Source organism: Pristiophorus japonicus, chromosome 4 (assembly GCF_044704955.1).
Source record: "Pristiophorus japonicus isolate sPriJap1 chromosome 4, sPriJap1.hap1, whole genome shotgun sequence".
In the NCBI taxonomy this organism is placed as follows: domain Eukaryota; kingdom Metazoa; phylum Chordata; class Chondrichthyes; family Pristiophoridae; genus Pristiophorus; species Pristiophorus japonicus.
In genome coordinates this window covers 196592868-196613335 of record NC_091980.1, presented here as the reverse complement: position 1 = coordinate 196613335, position 20468 = coordinate 196592868, and the positions used below count along the sequence as shown (strand labels likewise).

At 41.0% G+C, this 20468-nt stretch overlaps 2 protein-coding genes across 2 annotated transcripts; one reads left to right on the top strand and one right to left on the bottom strand.

The window, feature by feature from the left end:
- Nucleotides 1-3396: 3396 nt before the first annotated feature.
- Nucleotides 3397-9779, top strand: LOC139262280 (muscarinic acetylcholine receptor M5-like; the record flags this gene model as incomplete). The annotated part of the gene is made up of 2 exons (XM_070877434.1): nt 3397-4957; nt 9769-9779. Coding segments are annotated over exons 1-2 (1572 nt in total), but the record flags the coding sequence as incomplete, so codon positions are not given.
- A 6629-nt stretch (nt 9780-16408) lies between these two features.
- On the bottom strand, nt 16409-20125 carry LOC139262279 (fibrinogen-like protein 1-like protein). The gene is made up of 3 exons (XM_070877433.1): nt 20006-20125; nt 17575-17751; nt 16409-17184 (listed from the first exon to the last, which is right to left on the bottom strand). Exons 2-3 carry the CDS (start codon nt 17723-17725, stop codon nt 16490-16492), a joined length of 846 nt encoding a protein of 281 aa, XP_070733534.1. The 5' UTR covers nt 17726-17751; nt 20006-20125; the 3' UTR covers nt 16409-16489.
- Between the last annotated feature and the right edge of the window lie 343 nt (nt 20126-20468).

Here is a 20468-nt window from a genome sequence, read left to right as displayed (position 1 = left end):
GCTAATTAATCTTCTCTCATTACACAAGACCCAGTCTAGGATGGCCAGCTCTCTAATTGGTTCCTCAATATATTGGTCTAGAAAACCATCCCTTATACACTCCAGGAAATCCTCCTCCAATGTGTTGCTACCAGTTTGGTTAGCCCAATCTATATGTAGATTAAAGTCACTCATGATAATTGCTGTACCTTTATTGCACGCATTCCTAATTTCCTGTTTGATTCCATCCCCAACCTTACTACCACTGTTTGGAGGTCTGTACACAATTCCCACGAGCGTTTTCTGCCCTTTGGTGTTCCGCAGCTCTACCTATACAGATTCGACATCATCCAAGCTAATGTCCTTTCTTACTATTGTGTTAATCTCCTCTTTAGCAGCAACGCTACCCCACCTTCTTTTCCTTTCTGTCTATCCTTTCTGAATATTGAATACCCCTGGATGTTGAGTTCCCAGCCTTGGTCACCCTGGAGCCATGTCTCTGTAATCCCAATTACATCATATCCGTTAACAGCTATCTGCGCAGTTAATTCATCCACCTTATTATGAATGCTCCTTGCATTGAGGCACAGAGCCTTCAGGCTTGTTTTTTTAACAAAAGTCTGCACACCATGCTTGCAGGGCATCTGGAGTTTGGAATAAAGGACCAAAGTCACTACAATACAACACATTGCCTCGTGGAGTCATTCATAAGTACACTATAGATATAACAGTAATGGCATTGCATTTCAAGAGGTGATGGTTAGACTCTCGCTTGTTGGAGATAGTCATTGCCTGGCACTTGTGTGGTGTGACTATTACTTGCCACTTATCAGCCCAAGCCAGAATGTTGTTCAGGTCTTGCTGCATGCAGACATGGACTGCTCCATTATTTGAGCAGTTGTGAATGGAACTGAATACTGTGCAATCAGCGAACATCCCCACTTCTGACCTTATGATGGAGGGAAGGTCATTGATAAAGCAACTGAAGATGGTTGGACCTAGGACACTGCCCTCAGGAACTCTTGTTGCGATATCCTGGGGCTGTGATGATTTACCTCCAACCACCACAACATCTTCCTTTGTGTTAGGTATGACTCCAGCCAGTGGAGTATTTTTCCCTTGTTTCACATTGAATTCAGTTTTACTATGGCTCCTTGATGCCACATTTGGTCAAATGCTGTCTTGATGTTAAGGGCAGTCACTCCCACCGCATCTCTGGAATTCAGTTGTTTTGTCCATGCTTGGACCAAGGCTGTAATGAAGTCTGGAGCCACCCTCTGAGGTTAATCCAGTGCGAGGGAAGCTGGTCAGTTTCCACTCACAGAGCAGTGAGGAAGAATCTGGAGTATGGAAGGGCAGGTACAGGCCTCTCAATCAACAGGTACAGTCCTGTTAATCAACCAGTGGACAAGCAGTTAGCCCCTGGATCATCCTGCAGGGCCAATCAGTCAGTGTCTTATTGGCATGGTCATGCCTCCTTTTTGCTTTGCGAAGATTCAATTGAAATGTACCTGTCAATCAATCAGTGTCCAAGTAATGGGAGCTCGTCCCCTTTCGGAGTTGGAACATAATATATCAACCAAACCAGCGTAAAAGATCAGGGAATTTTAGACATAAGTTACACCCAGAACCACTTGCATTCATGTTTTCTGCGATCTTTTATGCTGATTTAAGGTTCAATTCGCTAGATCAGGCCACGCCCACAAAACTGGCCACGACCCCATGTCGAAATTGAGTGATTCCACCGATTACGCTGGTTCAGGAAGATTCTTCAAATTGTGTTTATTTTCTTAGGCGCACAAACACTGGTAGGCACATACTAAAAGTTTTTCGTCTCAAAAAATATTTAATTTACTAAGGAACTGAACAGCGTACACCAATGAAACTTTCATGGTTCAGCTTAGTTTTTTTTAAAGTCATTTTCAGTGATTTTAAATCATGGCACTTACGGAGGAGAACTGGACACTCTTATTAAAAATTCTTATTTTTGCTGATAAACCCATTTCCGGCTGTATTAATAAAACTGCACCAGGTTACCACTTTTAAATATATCAAGGTCAACTTGGGGTTAGAAATTGGCCAGCTTTGTGCCCATTTTTCCGGCGGAAGGTGTTCACCTGAATTGGCCAAAGTTGTATGCCGGCGGTTTTGAAATACCGCTGAAAAGCGGACTGTTAGTATGCAAGACGAAAAAAAGCATTATCGCTTTAAATTGACTGTTCGGCGCACCCGTATTCTGGGTGAAAAATACACCCAAGAAAAGCATGCATTGCAGCCCCAGAAACAGTGGTAAGTATGAAGACCTGCAAAAAAGATACGTTAAAGCTTTTATTTTTTAATTATTTTTCAGTGATTCGCTAGATAAATGTCTTGTGAATGTTTTGTGATTTTTTTTTATTTTTTGTTTTTTGCAATTTTGTTCTTGTCTTTTCCCCCCTCCTAGGGCCTGTATTTTTAGCGGTAATTGGCCTTGGGCTAAAGTTGGCTAGGATCGCGGTTTCCACCGTGGATCTTTGTGCAATGCCGATTTTTACCATCGGGTGCATTTTTTGCCAATTTTAAGCCTTTAAAAAATAGCTGTATTTTAGGCGAAAAATGCTGAAAAAATACCACTATCACCAGAAGACCAATTTCTAGCCCATGCTGTTTAATTGAAAGAAAAATAAATAAATTATTATGTTCTATTACACTGTCCAATTGCACTGGATGATTGAATATTTTATGTTTGTGATTATGCAAATTAATTTTATCGGAAACTTGAACCAGTGCAATTTCAACCGCAGTTTGGATGCAATCTCTCGGTTGTGCCCAAGGCCGAAACTCTAGTTCATCACGTTTTGTCTTAATATGATCAGCTTGTGGACACAGACTATTTTCTGCTTATGATGAAGACTAATTTATTGCAGTATTTGTGGCATAGCCACATTTCTGGAACATGTTCAGTTCCAAACAACAGTTTTATATAATGCTGCATTAAATTATTTATATTACCATTATTATATTCGTATTATGATCAAATACCAAACATTTGAATTACTGGTGATAGTTCTGGGACTAGTTAAAGAAAAGGAACTAGAGTTTTCACTCCGGGCACAATCAGGAAATTGCGGCCAAAATGCACTTGAAATTGTGTTGGTTACTCTGGTTCCTTTTTTTTAATCAGTCAAATCGATCAAAATGATTGAACTACATGTGAAATTGTAAGATGTTATATTGGATATTGGAAACCAAACAGTAAGTTACCAAAGGAGACAAACTTATTAATTGGAATTTTTCTTTTTCAGAAGAACCAAAGAAACAAACAGGAAAGATATCTACAGAAGAAAGTACTCCATTGTGTTACATCTTATCTGCCTTTAACAGAGTAAAGCCAATTGCTCGTAGTTTACTGTCGATATTACTTCAGTTCCTGGAATCATGGGGTCAGATCTTTTTAAGAATACATCTCTTTCTGATAATATCTCCAATCAAGAGGAGGGATACAGCCTTTTGAAAGTAGTATCAATTGCAACTATTACTACAATTGTAAGCTTTATAACAATAATAGGCAACATTTTAGTCATTGTGTCATTCAAGGTGAACAGCCAGCTTAAGACAGTGAACAATTATTACTTGTTAAGTCTGGCCTGTGCCGATCTCATTATTGGAGTGTTTTCAATGAATCTCTACACTTCTTATATACTAATAGGTTACTGGTCGCTAGGAAATTTGACATGTGATCTGTGGCTGGCACTGGATTATGTAGCTAGTAATGCTTCTGTCATGAACTTGCTCCTTATAAGCTTTGACAGGTATTTCTCAATCACACGGCCGTTGACGTATAGGGCTAAACGTACACCTCAAAGGGCTGGTATCATGATTGGACTGGCTTGGTTGCTATCTTTTATATTATGGGCCCCTGCAATATTATGCTGGCAGTACTTGGTTGGAGAAAGAACAGTCCCTCCAAGTGACTGTCAGATCCAATTTTTGTCTGAGCCCATTATTACCTTTGGTACGGCAATAGCTGCTTTCTATATTCCTGTGTCGGTGATGATGATATTGTACTGCCGTATCTATAAAGAGACCGAAAGGCGCACAAAGAATCTGGCAGAACTTCAAGGATCAAATCTAGGGTCACAAAATGAAGTTGCTTCTTCCAAAAAGACTCTGTTGACGTCCTGCTTTAGTTGTGAAGGACGCAAGCTCTCTAAACAGGAAAGATGCCAAGTATCATGGTCTTCTTCAAACAGAAGCACAACAGTGACTCTAATATCCACACATGCAAAAAATGTCACAGATGAATGGTTAAAAAGTGACAAAATGGCTTCTTTTGCTAATTACCCAACATCAGAGGATGATGAAGGGCTTACCACAAAATCATACTGTTCAGTGTCTCCAGGACAGAATCAGAGTGATGTGTGTACTGGTGAGGATGACACAAAGATATCCTTGGAAAAGCATCCTATAATAAATGATTATGAAAATCAAAACTATTTGGTGTCCCCTGTAAAAAAACAAGTGCAGAAAGATAAAAAATATATTTCCTACAAATGTAATAAATTGGCTATTAAAAATGGCAGTTTTTCATCAACTCCAGACACAAGTAATGGTTGCACAGAAATAAAAGTAACACCCTGTTCATCTGCTGACCCTGAAGTCCCATTTATTAGAAATCTTGATCAAAACCTTCGAATTCAGATCACCAAGAGAAAACGATTGGTTTTGATCAAAGAAAAGAAAGCAGCGCAGACTCTTAGTGCTATCCTACTAGCTTTTATTATCACCTGGACACCTTACAATATCATGGTATTAGTGTCAACATTCTGTTCAAACTGTATACCACTGTCATTATGGCACCTTGGATATTGGTTGTGCTATGTCAACAGCACTGTCAACCCTATGTGCTATGCTCTATGTAACAAAACATTTCGTAAGACTTTCAAAATGCTGTTGTTATTTCGATGGAAGCGGAAAAGAAATGAAGAAAAATTATACTGTCACAGCCAGTACCTAACCAGCAACAAGTAAGCTACACTGTGTATACATGAGATTAAATGGATATTTAATTGGAATCACGCAGTTCCTTTTATGCAGCATATGTGATCAATAGCACCTTGTGACAAATAGTTGTTCTCTTGCATATGTCAGAAGCAGTATTGGAATAACAACCTAGGTGGAATTAGATTCACTGTGAATAAAAACAATGGAACAGTTCAGCAGTTCATGCCAAAGAACTTGTGCTGAATTTTCGGTGGTTCCACTATTTCAAACAAAGGGCATTCATTTGACACAGCTGTCCTGCACCTCTTGCTGGGACTCAAGTGGCCTACTTGTCACATAACAAACACTTCACTACGTGAAGAGGAAAGACTTCATTACATGAGACCCAAACTCCAGTGCTAAAAATCTTTGTTACAAATCACATAACAATGGAATACATTCATTAAATAATTAGAATACTGCATAGCAAGTTGTTTATGCTGAGACCCTTTTTTGGCCAGATGTTTCCTCTTTTCTTCCCTCATCCTTTCTTAAAAGCAATAACTTCTGTTAGGTATGGTTTCACAGGCACCTGATACCCAGTGTGCAATCTTCAGCTGCAATATTGACTGAGTGTCAGCAGGCTATTAAACCTTTGGAGGGGAGGGAGAATCGTAGGCATCTCAGGCAGCTCAATACTGACCTCAACAAATATCCATACATGTGTTCTTTCCAGCAGGGGTTATTGGATAATGCTCAAGAATGGAAACCATATGTCATGTATGTACTTTTGGGATCACGAGCCACTAGATGGTGTCACTGTTGGAGGCAATTGGGCTGCACGCATGTGTGTGCAACCCAAGTATAAAAGGCCAGCCATTTTGAATATTAGTCACTTTGGGCCTTAATAAAGCAGAGACAAGGTCATACCTCTTGGAGTTAAACAGTACTCAGTCTAACAGTTATTGCATACACTAAATTTGGCGACGAGGCAACAAGAACCCTTGTATGCAAAAATGAGCACAATTGGATTGTTGGAGTGATTTGTGGAAGGAGAAGATTGGGCAGACTTTGTGAGCCGTTTGAGCCAGTTCTTCGTGGCCAACAAAATGGAGGAGGTTGACGATGCAGATCGGCGCCGGGCGATGTTCCTCACGGTTTGCGGTCCAAAAATTTATGGTCTGATAAAGAATCTACTCCTGCCTGTGAGTCCAACAGGGAAGACTTATGAAGAATTGTGTACACTGGTACAGGACAACCTTAAGCCAGACTAAGGCATCATCATCTCGAGATACAGATTTTACTTGCACGTTCGCTCAGAGGGCCAGAATGCGGCGGAGTTCGTTGCCTACCTGAGATGTCTAGCGGGACCGTGTAAGTTCGGGGCTGTGTTGGCAGACATGTTACATGATTTCTTTGTAATCGGCATCAACCATGAGGTGATCCTGCGTAAACTACTGCCAGTGGAGCCATTGGACTTGAACAGGGCCATCACGATCGCTCAGTCATGCATGACGACAGATAGAAGTCTAAAGCAGATATCAGTGAAAAATCGAAACTCAGCAAGTATTTTAAATATGTTTGATTCGGCGTTCGGCAGAGCGGCACATGGCAGGGCCTACCCAACTGCGTACGCAAAATCTGTGGCTGCCCAAAGTCCGCCAGCGGGCATGCATCCAATTTCTCCGTGTTGGCGTTGTGGGGAAATCACTGGCACCAGCAGTGCCTAGTTAAGCAATATAGTTGCAAAGGCTGTCTGAGAGTGAGGCATCTCCAGCGCAAGTGTCCGCAGATGAACAAGTGTGCTGCGACACACCACATGGAGGATGATGGTCAGACTAGCGTGGATCCAGATACGCAATCCGAGATACCAGAGGAGGAAATGTATGGACTGGACTCGTTCCTAACTAAGAGCAAACTGATAATGATCAACGTGAAATTTAATGGGGTGCCGGTATTGATGGAACTGGACACGGGGGCGAGTCAATCGATAATGAGCCAAAGGGCATTTAACAAGCTGTGGGATACTCAGGTTGTGAGGCCCAGGCTGAGTCCAGTCAATGCCAAGTTGTGCACGTACACCAAAGAACTCAACGGTGATTGGCAGTGCCACAATTAAAGTGTCGTATGATGGTGCGGTTCATGAGTTACCGCTATGGATTGTCCCAGACAATTGCCCAACGCTGTTCGGCAGGAACTGGCTTAAAAAAATCGGATGCGATTGGAACGACATCAAGGCGTTGTCGTCAGAGAAAGATACATATGTCCAAGTACTGAGCAAGTTTCCCTCGCTGTTCGAACCAAGCACCGGCAACTTCACGGGAGCCAAGGTGCAGATCCACGTGCACTCGGATACAAGACCCGTCCATCATAAAGCTGGGGCAGTTCCATATATGATGAGGGAGAAGGTCAAAATCGAACTGGACAGACTCCAGCATGAAGGGATCATATCACCGGTTGAATTTAATGAATGGGCCAGCTCCATTGTTCCTGTGCTGAAAAGTGATGGCACAGTCAGAATCTGTGGAGACTACAAGGCTACGGTCAACAGGATTTCGAAACAGGATCAGTACCCGTTACCGAAGGCTGATGACTTGTTTGCAACACTAGCCGGGGGGAAGGCGTTCACCAAACTGGACTTGACGTCGGCCTACATGAAACTGGAGCTGGTTGAGACGTCGAAGAGACTTACGTCCATTAACACGCATAAAGGACTGTTTATTTATCACAGGTCCTTTTTAGAATTCGCTCGGCTGCAGCAATATTTCAGAGGAACATGGAGAGTCTATTAAAGTCCGTTTCCAGAACCATTGTGTTCCGAGATGACATCCTGATCAAAGGTTGCGACTCCGAGGAACATCTGAACTTCCTGGAAGAGGTTCTACATCATCTGGACAAAGTGGGAGTCAGACTGAAACACTTGAAGTGCGTCTTCATGGCACCAGAGGTCGAATTCCTGGGGAGGAAAATTGCTGCTGACAGCATCAGGCCCACGGACGCGAAAACCAAGGCCATCAAGAATGCACCCAAGCTGCAGAATATGACAGAGCTGCGTTCATTCCTGGGTCTACTCAACTACTTTGTTTACTTCCTACCTAAATTGAGCACCTTATTAGAACCATTGCACATGCTGCTAAGAAAAGGCGACAACTGGGTATGGGGTGCGTCTCAAGACAGAGGTTTTGAGAAAGCCACTAATCTGCTTTGCTCTAACAAGCTGCTGGTACATTATGACCCATGTAAACGTTTAGTATTGGCGTGTGATGCTTCATCATATGGAATTGGTTGCGTACTCCAACAAGCTAATGGGTCGGGTAAACTTCAACCATTCGCGTATGCTTCAAAAAATTTGACTAAAGCAGAAACAGCCTACAGCATGGTACAGAAAGAAGCATTAGCCTGTGTGTATGGAGTTAAAAAGATGCATTAGTACCTGTTTGGTCTTGGTTTGAACTGGAGACAGATCACAAGCCACTCATTTTACTGTTCTCTGAAAACAAAGGTATCACTACCAATGCTTCATCCCGCATCTAGAGATGGGCGCTGATATTATCCGCTCATGATTATGTCATTCGCCATAGACCTGGCACCGAGAATTGTGCCGATGCTTTGAGCCGTCTGCCGTTGCCCACACCGGAGGTGGAAACGCCACAACCGGCAGAACTATTGTTAGTTATGGATGCTTTTGAGAGTGAAGGAACCCCTGTCATGGCTCAACAAGTTAAGACCTGGACCAGCCAGGACCAGATTTTATCGGTGGTGAAGAGTTGCATCCTCAAAGGTGATTGGTCTGCCATACCCAAGCAAATGTGTGAGGAGATCAAACCTTACATTCGTCGCAAAGACGAACTGTCTATTCAGTCGGATTGTATACTATGGGGCAATCGTGTTGTTATGCCCAAGAAAGGGAGAAAGAAATTTGTACGTGAGCTACATAGCACACATCCCGGCATTGTAATGGTGAAAGCCATCGCCAGATCTCATGTATGGTGGCCGGGAATTGACTCTGAGCTGGAATCATGCGTGCATCAGTGCAACACTTGCATGCAGCTCAGCAAAGCACCAGCGGAATCGCCGCTGAGTCTGTGGTCATGGCCATCCAAACCATGGTCCAGGATCCACATAGACTTTGCAGGTCCCTTCCTGAGGAAGATGTTTTTAGTTGTGATGGATGCATATTCGAAGCAGATAGAGTGTATAATCATGTCATCCAGCATATCCACAGTTACCATCGAGAATCTCAGTGTCATGTTCACGTCACATGGTCTGCCTGACATCGTTGTTAGCGACAACGGATCGTGCTTCACTAGTCAGGAGTTTCAAGAGTTCATGAAATTCAATGGTATCAAACATGTAAGGTCAGCACCGTTCAAACCTGCACCCAATGGGCAAGCAGAACATGCTGTCCAAATCATAAAGTAGGGTATGAAGCGAGTAATCCCAGGGTCACTGCAGACCCGTCTGTCATGCATACTGCTTAGTTACAGAACAAGACCACACACACTTACCGGGGTCTCGCCTGTTGAACTAATGATGAAGAAAGGTCTTAAGACCAAGCTATCTCTTGTACACCCTGACTTAAATAATCATCTTGAATATAGAAGACAAAGTCAGCAAGGGTATCACGATCGCGCAGCTGTGTCATGCGATATTTCTGTAAATGATCCTGTATATGTTCTGAATTATGATCAGGGTCTCAAGTGGATTGCTGGTACTGTCATGGCCAAGGAGGGCAACAGAGTATTTATTGTCATGCTCAAAAATGGGCAGACATGCAGGAAACATATGGATCAGACAAAGCTGCGGCACACAGACGAACCGGAACAGTCGGAGGAAGAGACAATCGACAACCAACCAACCTACCCCCAGTCATCAGAGGACTCAGTGGTCATCAGTGAATTGGGACTTTCAATCACTGACATGTTCAATGAAAATGGACTTACAATCCCTGACATGGCCATTGCCACTCCCACCAGATCAGCCACCCAGCCACCAGTCACAACAGACTCTGAACACTCACCCAAGGCTGGAGTTGAACTGAGTTGGTCATCGCGGGAGTGTAAAACGCCGGACCTTCTCAATTTATAAAAGATTGTGTTAATATCTCAGAGGGGGGTATTGTCATGTATGTACTTTTGGGATCACTAGCCACTAGCTGGCGTCACTGTTGGAGGCTATTGGGCTGCACGCACGTGTGTGCAGCCCAAGTATAAAAGGCCAGCCATTTTGTATATTAGTCATTTGGGCCTTATTAAAGCAGAGCCAAGGTCATACCTATTCGAGTTAAACAGTACTCAGTCTAACAGTACATCTGTCTATTATCCAGACCAGAGAGCCCCAGGTTCAATTGCTGGTGGTGCTAAGTTAGCTGATCTTGGCCAAAGTGGCAATAGGGATATTACAATTGACCCCAATGCCCCTGAATTAAAGAGAAAGGAAAAATACTAACACTACACCCTATGTGACTTTCCCCTCCCTGTCAGCCGTGGCTCATTGGGTAGCTCTCTTGCCTCTGTTAAAAGCTTGTGGGATCAAGTTCCACTCCAGAGATTTAATCTAGGCTGAGACTTCAGTGCAGTACTGAGGGAGTGCTGCACTGTTGGAGGTGCCCTCTTTTGGATGAGATGTTAAACCAAGGCCACTCTCAGGGGACATAAAAGATTCTGTGGAACTATACAAAGAAGAGCAGGGAGTTCTCGCTGCATCCTGGCCAATATTTATCCCTCAACCAACATCAATTCAAAAAACAGATTATCTGACAATCTATTTCATTGCTGTTTGTGGGAGCTTGCTGTGCGCAAATTGGCTGCCGCATTTCCTACATTATGATGGTGACTACATTTCAATGGTACTTAATTGGCTGTAAAGCACTTTGGGACATCCTGAGGTCATGAAAGGTGCATTATAAATGCAAGTCTTTCTTTTTTTCCTTTCTCTTTAACTCAGGAACACTGGAGTCAATTGTAATATCCCTATTGCCACTTTGGCCAGGATCAGCTAACTTAGCACCACCAGCAATTGAACCTAGGGCCTTCTGGTCTGGATAGCAGTTTGGTCATTAAGCCATATCACAAAACGATGTAACATGGGCTCCGCTGATTCCACACTTGGGGAATTCCTAATTCCATAGCCATGCCATTCATTAAATGGTGAAGTGAAGGAAAGCACCCGCTAGAAAGGAAGCAGGAAAATGGGTAAAGTGGAGGCCAGTCAATGTATGGAATCTGATGCACCTTCTGCTCCAAAGGAAGCATGGGAAGAGACATGTTACCTGTCCAATCTCTACTTCACAGAATGGTGTAAGTAGAAGAACTTAACAAAAGGAGAACATTTCCCCCAAAAAATATTAATGGTGGGGGGGGGGATTAGTAATGATTCCACAAGGACAAAAATAGTACCATTTTGGGGCCCAACTTCCTCCTGAACTTAGTGATCAAGCTTAGGGATTGAGTTGTGCAGTGGGTTAGAACTCTGTTGGTACAAGTTTAGGGTCTGCCATCAATGCCTTCTCATGTGCAATGGCATTAGTCACCCTTTGTGGATCCCATGTCTCTTGCATGCCATTGTAGCCTCACATTGTCCAATGTCTAATGATATGATAGCATAATCCAGAGATGCAGCATTGCTAGCCCTTTGGAACCAGATATTTGTGTATTTTGCTCATGCCCCCATGTGCCTCTCCAATCTTTTTGACAGATCAAGAAACAGCAAGTAAGATGTGGCCAGATACAAATTGTTAAACTGCTTTATTTCACAGCAAGTGAACATACAGTTATGATCAGGCTCACTTAATTCAATCAGTACAATGTTGTCTTTACATAATAATACAAAAGTAATGAATATCCTACACTTCCCATATCTGTGGATCTTCTTGCTTAATATAAACAAAATAACTCTTAACTAACCTCCTGCATTCTCCTTCTGAGCCTAGCCAGAATTTGCCCTCACTACCAGCGTTTTCTGACTGACCCTCTGTATCTGTCATTTTTTAAATTATGCCCAGTTCACAGCCAAAAGGGAAGACCTGCTAGACCACTCCTACAAAGCACTCAAGGCCAGAGACTTCCTAACACAATGGGTACAGGGTGCTTACCGATTACTGAGACAGGCTAATGAATTGCTTATTGTTTAGTCGTTTGTGATAGTATATCAACGTTTTAGCCACATTTTGCTTCAATGATTTTTCTTTAAACACATGTGAAAACACTTTACTTTTAAAGAGCAACATTTAAAAGTAACTCTTTTTATCCAAATCCTTTCTGTGGACAAAACACCTCAAAACATGACAACTGTTCTTTCAGTTCTAGGACTCGGCTTCAAATTCAACCCAGAGAAAGGAACAATATTCTCCTAACTGTGCTGGCTAAATGCACAAAGTAAGCTTAGACTGGGTAGTTCCAATCCAGTTGCTACTCAATATTGGGTCCACAGCACAAAACTCTTTGCAACTTAGTGGAACTTAGTAATTGGCACTGCCTCTCAGGAAAGACACAAGGATGGCTGGTGTGGAATATGTAAAAGATCATCTTGATACTTGATAGATCCTTACTACACAGTATAAATGCACACGAGGCCCATGCTTGAGAGAAGGTCAGTCTGTGACCTGTCCTTTATTCCTTAGCACTCCAAGTGATGAAGGTGGGTGGAGCTTCCCCTTTTGTACCTGAAGGCCCAGGTTAGGAGTGTCTCCCACCTAGTGGTCATTGTTCTCACAGTGTACAACTTAGGTCACATTATACATGGGTTACAATGCTGGTTGAATACATGACAATACTATATGGGATGGTCTCCAGAGACAGGGTTGTTGAGCAGCATAGAACAAGCTTTACTTTACATCTGGTCTTTATCATCATAGGTAGTCCCTCGCAGTCGTGGATGACTTGCTTCCATTCTAAAAGTGAGTTCTCAGGTGACTGAGGAATTCAACGCCGGGCCTTCAGTTTCTGTCACAGGTGGGACGGACAGTGGTTGAAGGAAAGGGTGGGTGGGAAACCTGGATTGACGCTCGCTCCTTCCGTTGTCTACGCTTGGTTTCTGCTTGTTCTCGGTGATGGGACTCGAGGTGCTCAGCACCCTCCTGGATGCTCTTCCTTCATTTTGGGCGGTCGTGGGCCAGGAATTCCGAGGAGTCTATATAGGGACCTGGTCGATGTGTATAGATTAAAACTAGGTGCTAAAATTACAATATGTTCCATTCTCCAGCACGGATATCCTTCACTTTCATGAGCACAAAAAATTAACATGATAGTGATTAAGGTAAGAATGTATTTATAATTTGCTCAGGCAGTGCTTGATCACCCTGCTTGTAAGTTTGTAAAAATTTTATCGTGTTCCAAATCAAAGTAAAAATGAAATACAGCAACCTTTCTCCCATGTCCTGTTTTTACTCTTGATGTGCATTTTTTTGCTCAAAATAAAACACTTATTGTGATTACCATCAAGAACTTTATTAAGGCACAATTGATATTATGTCAATCGCAATCCTGAACTTTTTAACTGAATTCTCTAAGTTATAAATCATTTGCAGATGTTATCAACCTCAAGGCATTTAAGTAATGCTATTCTACAGAATAAAGTTTCAACATTCATTCACATTTCTTACAATGCATACTCATGCTGTTTAAATGTTAGAACACAATCATCTTTTTTCCTGCAGAATGGCAGTGTTCTCCAATGTAAAATCTAATGATTTTGGCAATCAAAAGAAGTAGGTATATGCATATAATTATAAAAAGTAAAGTCAGACCTGGGATTCTTGTGACTTATTTGATCAGTAGAAGTGGTGCCCGTGGTAAGTCTGTACTATTCCAAATTTCTGTGTTTTTGTGTTTAAAGGCTCTGTGGCTAAGTACGTTGACCCTGGTCTGCTTACATGCTAACTGTTGTTATGGCCTTGTATGAAGTTTGATGTTGAACTCCTAAATACTTGATTCATAATTTATATTTATTAATGTTAAACTCATTTGACAAATTGAATGAAAAAGTTTTATTAATAAAATGTTGGTATTACAGATGTTCAGCAGATTTGTAAATGTTTGTATAATTATTGTATTGATTAAACTAGTTATTTTACCATAAATGTTTCATACTTCTTGCCAATAAAGTCGAGTTTAACAATCCTCCTAGTTCATAGCCACATGTGCACAGTCTACAAATAAATCTGTTTTCACAACACATGCATTTGGTCATTTAGATTAGGAAAGGTTAAAGAGCAATTTTATTGCTTTACTTTTCTCTTAATGGTACAACTCACATCAGGATATAGTTTCAGAGTGATTGCTATCTCACCCAAGTAGCCAATCTTCATGCGAACTCCTGAACAGAGTCCCAGCGGGCTATTTAACTGCAGGACCATCACAGCTGAGCCTCACTTTTCTTCACCCAGTATCTACTTCCAGCAGGGCTGCTGTTAACAATTAGGAGCAGAATCCTATTTTTTGTCCCCCTTTGACTAGCTTGATTAGCAAAACTAATTGTAATACTTCCATTGCATATGAGGGTTAGATGCCAGAAAAAGTGTGCTGAGCTGGTAAGTCCTCCAAAAACATGATAAAATTTGTTCAAGATGCCCAGTTGAGCAGCAGAGTGTGATTTGTAATCCACTACCTCCCTTTTTGTGCCCCAGCTACAATTGAACTTTATCCCCATAGACTCTTACAGCAGAGAAACTCGCTACTCAGTTCATCAAATCTGTACCAGTATTTTTATCCACATCAGAAAAGGAGGTTGGAGATGGAGTGATAGTTTGCCAGGACAGCGGGTTGAGGATTTTTTTTGAGGAATGGTTGAAAGGAAGGGGGCACAGTTCCTGAGGAAAAGGAACCATTTACAATTTCAGCTAGCTTAGGGTCCAAGAAGGGAAGTTGGATAATCAGCAGTTTAGTGGGAATGGGGTCAATAGAGATGGTGGTGGATGAAATGAGCTTGAAGAAAGTATGGAGGGAGATGGAAGCGAAATTAGAGTGAAGGGAGTTCAGGGCTAAATTAGGGAAGGGCCTGGAGCCACATTTGGCTTGGTGGGCATGGGGATGAGGAGAGGGGAAACAGAAAAGGCAGCTGAACAGCTGGTCTCAAGTCCATAAGATCCTTGCACATCATCAGTACAGTGGGGCTGTCACGTAACATCAATTCATCTTCACTGTACTTAATGAGTCTTATAGCATAATCCTCACAGCACCATTTTTAGGTATAGTACAATAGAATGATGGCTACTCAGTTGGTTTTAATAGACGGACTGTAAATGTTGATGCATTGCAGGGTAGTGATATTAGTAGTTGTCCAACTTGAGGAAAGATTTGGATGATGAAACAAATGGTCAACTCATGCAGCATAATTTATTATAAACACAGTAATTCTTCATTTTTAAAGAAACTTAAACAATTAGATTTTTAATTTGAACTCAATTCTTCATCAATATTTCGGGGTTCGATAAACGATGCTTGCCTATCAAAAGTATTAATTAAAGCAAGAGTTACAGATTATACAATTGAAGAGAATCAATTTCTGAAAATAGGACAAATGATTCTTGTAAGAGCATATAGCCCTTTTCGAAGCAGCTCAGGTTTGTTTATTTTAGTTTGCTTTATCTATAATTGGTCTGGTCAGTGGGTTTCACAATCAGATTTTTCATTTGGGTTCCACAAATTTTTAATTATTTTGCACTGGTGAATGATTGACAAGAGACCTTTTCTTTTTCACGTAGCATCAGCATCACGTACTCTCTCAAAATCAAAATACCTGTATTGCGGATGCTGGAAATTTGAAATAAAAACACAAAATGCTGGAGATACTCAGCGGGTCAGGTAGCATCTGTGGAGAGAGAAACAGAGTTAATGTTTCAGGTCGATGACCCTTCGTCAGAACTGGGAAAAGTTAGAGATGTATCTCTAACTTTTTCCACTTCTGATTCTGCACTTGCTTAAAATCTGTTACATCTCTAACTTTTTTCAGTTCTGATGAAGGGTCATCGACCTGAAACGTTACCTCTGTTTCTCTCTTCACAGATGCTGCCTGACCTGCTGAGTATTTCCAGCATTTTGTGTTTTTATATCACATATTCTCTGTTCAGCTAAAGGTAAAGCGCACTCTGTTCAACAATACGCCCTCATCCCAAAGTCAATCTGAACACATCCCCCTCGAGATGTCAGTTTAGGGCATTAGCCAGCCTTGTGGCCTCTGAACAACACTGCAAATTTAATTTAATTTCAGGCCCATACAGCCATCATAGAGAATTTTGTCCCTCCATCTGAATTGGATTTGAACCCAGATCCCAAAAGTGAAATGACCGTTTTCAAAACCACTGACCCACTCAATCCCAATCATGTCGTGAATACAATTTAACAATTTTTTTCCATAAAAATTAGTTCATACATGCTGTACCAAGTGGTGTAACAAATAAGCTACCTGTTCAACTACACTAGATGTGTTCTCATTTTCACCCTTGCAGTAAGTAAAGCCTGATTATACTAAAATGCAAGATCTACTTGAGGATAACATGGCACTATAAAATATGAATTAGATTAATTTACAGTTGTTTTATGTGTCACAATTATAACTCATCACGTGGGTTATTGCTACATTTGACTGGCTTGTTATTAGGTTTTACCATCATCCATGCATACTTGCACAGGTTCTCTTTATTGCAATCATTCTGCCAGTACACAACATTTCTTCTGTTCAGGTTGGCTCCAGCACAGGCATTGTACCACCATCCTCCACCTGGGACACCATTGAGCTCTAGTTTAGCACAATTCTGAAGATAGTTGTCATTATCGCTATCTTTTGTGGTGAATTTTTGGTTGTCATGGACATAAGCTGCTGTATCTTGTGTCAGAGCATCAGCTGCTGTTCCTTGATAAAGACCAAGCCTGATTTTGTATCTGGATTCTTCGCCTTCAATGCGGAATGGGTCATATTCTCCCCATTTCATTTCTCCATTCATATCAATTAGTTTTATTCCCAACTTGTATGCACTTGGCTTGCTAGTAAGTCTGTGCATGAATTCATTGCCCAGCCAATGATCATCATTAATCAAACCAAATCCTTGCTTGTAGTCCTGCCAAGTTCTGTCGAAATCCAAGGAGCTATTAACAGTGATGTGCTGGATCACTGTCCAGCCACCTTCTGCACTCTGCATGTCACAATAGACAACGATAAGATCCTTCATTAGTTGAATGATGTAAAGGCCATCTTTAGCCTTACCTTCTGACTGCTGAAAAATCTCATAACAGTCACTATGAAAACCTGCACAACACAAAGGCAACAATTAAAACAACTTTACAACCATCTTAAGAATTTCACTTTTTTGCATCTTTTGCAAAAACTCATTAGGCACAAAGAAAAGGAAAATTGTTAAGAGTTTATTGTCCAAGTTAAGGTCAGGCAAATAATTTATATATACTCAGTTCTTGATTTTTCTGTTAGGCAATTTAAACAAATTTATTTCAATGATAAAATAACATGTTAATAATAAGCCTGAACTGGTATTCCAGCATTAGTACAGTATATTGTTGTCTCAACATAGTTAACTGTGATAAGAATGCCAAAAATGATCAGTATAGCCACTGCTCCAATTGTCATTATTAACTCAAGGACACGTACAATACTTTGAACTGGAGATTAATTCAAACTTACCACCTTCTTGTTTCATATTGATGATATCAGCATAATCTTTTGAAGACAGAAGCTGTGCATTTTCCAGTACTACTGATAGTTGAGCACTTGTCAAAATGGTACACTTCAGTAACGTAAGTAGAGTGAAGGTGAAAAAGTCCCTTAAATTCATTACGATTGTGGTGTTCAAATTTGTCACTACAAAATAAATCAGAAGTTCTGTGTCAAAAATGCTACTTACAGGCGGATTAAAGGCTTTGCCATTCATGCTGTCTTTTTCCCCAAGCTAATTTTTCACTTTAAATTAGTGGCAATCTAACAGCCTAGTGGTAACAGCTTTGGCTTCACCACCAGATGGTTACAAGTGGAGTCCAGGAAAATCTGTCACTCTAATTTGACTGCTAGAGTTTTGATGAGTTTTTTCAGTTTTGGCTAGAGTTGCTATGTAGAGTGCTTCACGGAGCACCATATCAACCTTGGGAGGACAAAAATCAACTGCTTTCTCACCTTGATATCGTGTAAAAGCCATTAGTTGGTAATGATCATTTTCTGGCATTAATTGGAGAGAAATTAGCAGTGATTGTAGAGAAATCAACAGCATGAACCAACCTATCCATTTGGCAGAAGTAGGTAAGAGATAGAGATGACTATAAACAACAATGCATAATTCTTCATTCTTTTATTCTGAGGTTTCAACTGGTACGCATTGAACAAAAAGAATTAGAGCAATATATGTTAAACCATCCCAGATATAAATACTTTAATAGGTCATACTTCTATGTCTAAACAACTACAGTATTAAGTAGGACACAGATTATCTTAAAGAGCACCTCTTTATAGTGGCCTTGCAATCTCAGCTCTAACAAAATAATAATTCCAATGGGAACCTATACAAATGCACTGTAGCTTGTATCTTACCTTTCAATATTAAGTAGATGCAGTTGGTATAATATAAACAAATCGCAGGTTAGCAGAAATAAAATCTGTGAAGCAACACATCAGTGCCTGCAGTTCATGGTGCTATCTCTCTGTACTTTGGCAGATGCTGACATTTCAGTCCAATGTGCAATTAGTTCTCATTGCCCAAAGTACCAAATTCCAACCTAACAAGTTTGTAGGATTTCAACACATATTCTTATCTAAGCACTTTGAACTATGTTTAAGAAAGAACTTGCATTTATATAGCGCCTTTCATGACCTCAGGACTTCCCAAAGCGCTTTACAGCCAATGAAGTACTTTCAAAATGCAGTCACTGTTGTAATTAGGGAAATGCGGTAGCCAATTTTCACACAGCAAGCACCCACAAATTGTAAAGTGATAATGACCAGATAATCAGTTTTTTTCTGATGTTGGTTAAGGGATAAATATTAGCCATGATACTGGGGAGAACTTCTCTGCTCTTTGAATATTGCTGTGGGATCTTTTATATTCACTTGAAAGGGCAGACAGGGTCTCAGTTGAATGACTTATCCAAAAGATAGCACCTACCAACACTGCAGTACTTCCTCAGTACTGCACTGCAGTGTCAGCCTGAATTTTGTGCTCAAGTTTCTGGAGTGGTGCTCAAACCCACGCCCTTGTGACTCAGAGGCGAGAGTGCTACCACTGAACCATAGCTGACACCTTTACATTTAGCAGACTAATACTACACATCATCTGCAAAGGGTCAAATATATATTTTCAACCCTGTCATCCTATAAGATTGAACAAAATAATCACTGTCAAGGATAATAAACTACTCATTTCATATGTAAAGTACCAATTGCATCTTCTCTGACAGTTGAGGCCATTATCAATACCCTTTACTGTTAGATCCAACCATATATGTCAATATGCAATGATTGACATTTTAATTAAATTGCTTGGAAGGAAATTAAGAGTGTTTAAAACATACAGCCTGCGGATGAAATTTAAAACATGTTTTAATATTCTGCGATAAGCTATTACTGGCATTCACTAGCCAATCTCCCATGGAGTTGCAAATGAAGAGGCATGACCAAGTCCAGTATTCAGATCCAGCAGGTTAAAAGGCTGAAGGATAATTGGACTGGGGCGGGGTGGGGTGGGTATACCTGTTCATGAACATTTTGCTGCTGGGGCAGAGGTAATTAACAGATGGGATTTTGACATTCAGTGGGCGAAGTCAGGAAGATATAAAATGGACACAGGTGATTGTTTCACAGGTGGGATTTACAGGCACTAAACCACTTCAGGGAGTGGGTGTCGGACTCCCTAATCTGTGTGGGGTTTTCAAGGCTGCTCTTTGAAGGATGGGTCAAAGGTTTAGGCTCACTCCAAGACTAAATGGCTGCCACATGCTGGAAGCATTTAGAGCGAGGGGTTCAACATTGCTTACATCTGACTGGGAGTGTTTCGCTCACTGAGGAATAAGGGTGTGTTTGAATACAACATAATACTATTAGGTTTACATGCATAATGAAGATAGCTCACCTTTCACAACAAACAATTGTAGGGTAGAATCCGGAGCTGGAGATTATACTTTGGCCTGCAACATGGGGCGGCAAACGAACGGTGGCAGCTGTCTGTTACACTTGCACCTGCCCATAGGCTTCCTCTGGTCTTTTGTATTGGAAGTTACTATCAGTCAACTATCAAAAAAGCACAGCACCCTCTACAGAGCATCTGACTGTATGAACAGGGCAAGCAACTGAGTATCTCCGACCATTCAGATTGAAGAATCGTTGAGCAGTGCAATTTGAACCAGGAAGTGTCAGTCAGAATATTTAATTCAAGTCAAATCGGGTACAAAAAGCAAAACAAAAAAAGAGGGAAAGAAAGATTGGATTAAGAGAGATAAAAGTCAAAAAGAAAAAGTTTAACATGTTTTGTTTAAACTTTATTTTTTTTAATCTCCAACAATAATTAAAATCTGATGGAATGAGAATCCACACTT

Coding starts and splice junctions, on each gene's coding strand:
- LOC139262279 (XM_070877433.1), bottom strand. CDS start 17,725: ATGAATTTAAGGGACTTTTTCACCTTCACTCTACTTACGTTACTGAAG. Junction 17,185..17,574: donor CAATATGAAACAAGAAGGTG/GTAAGTTTGAAT, acceptor TGTGTTGTGCAG/GTTTTCATAGTGACTGTTAT.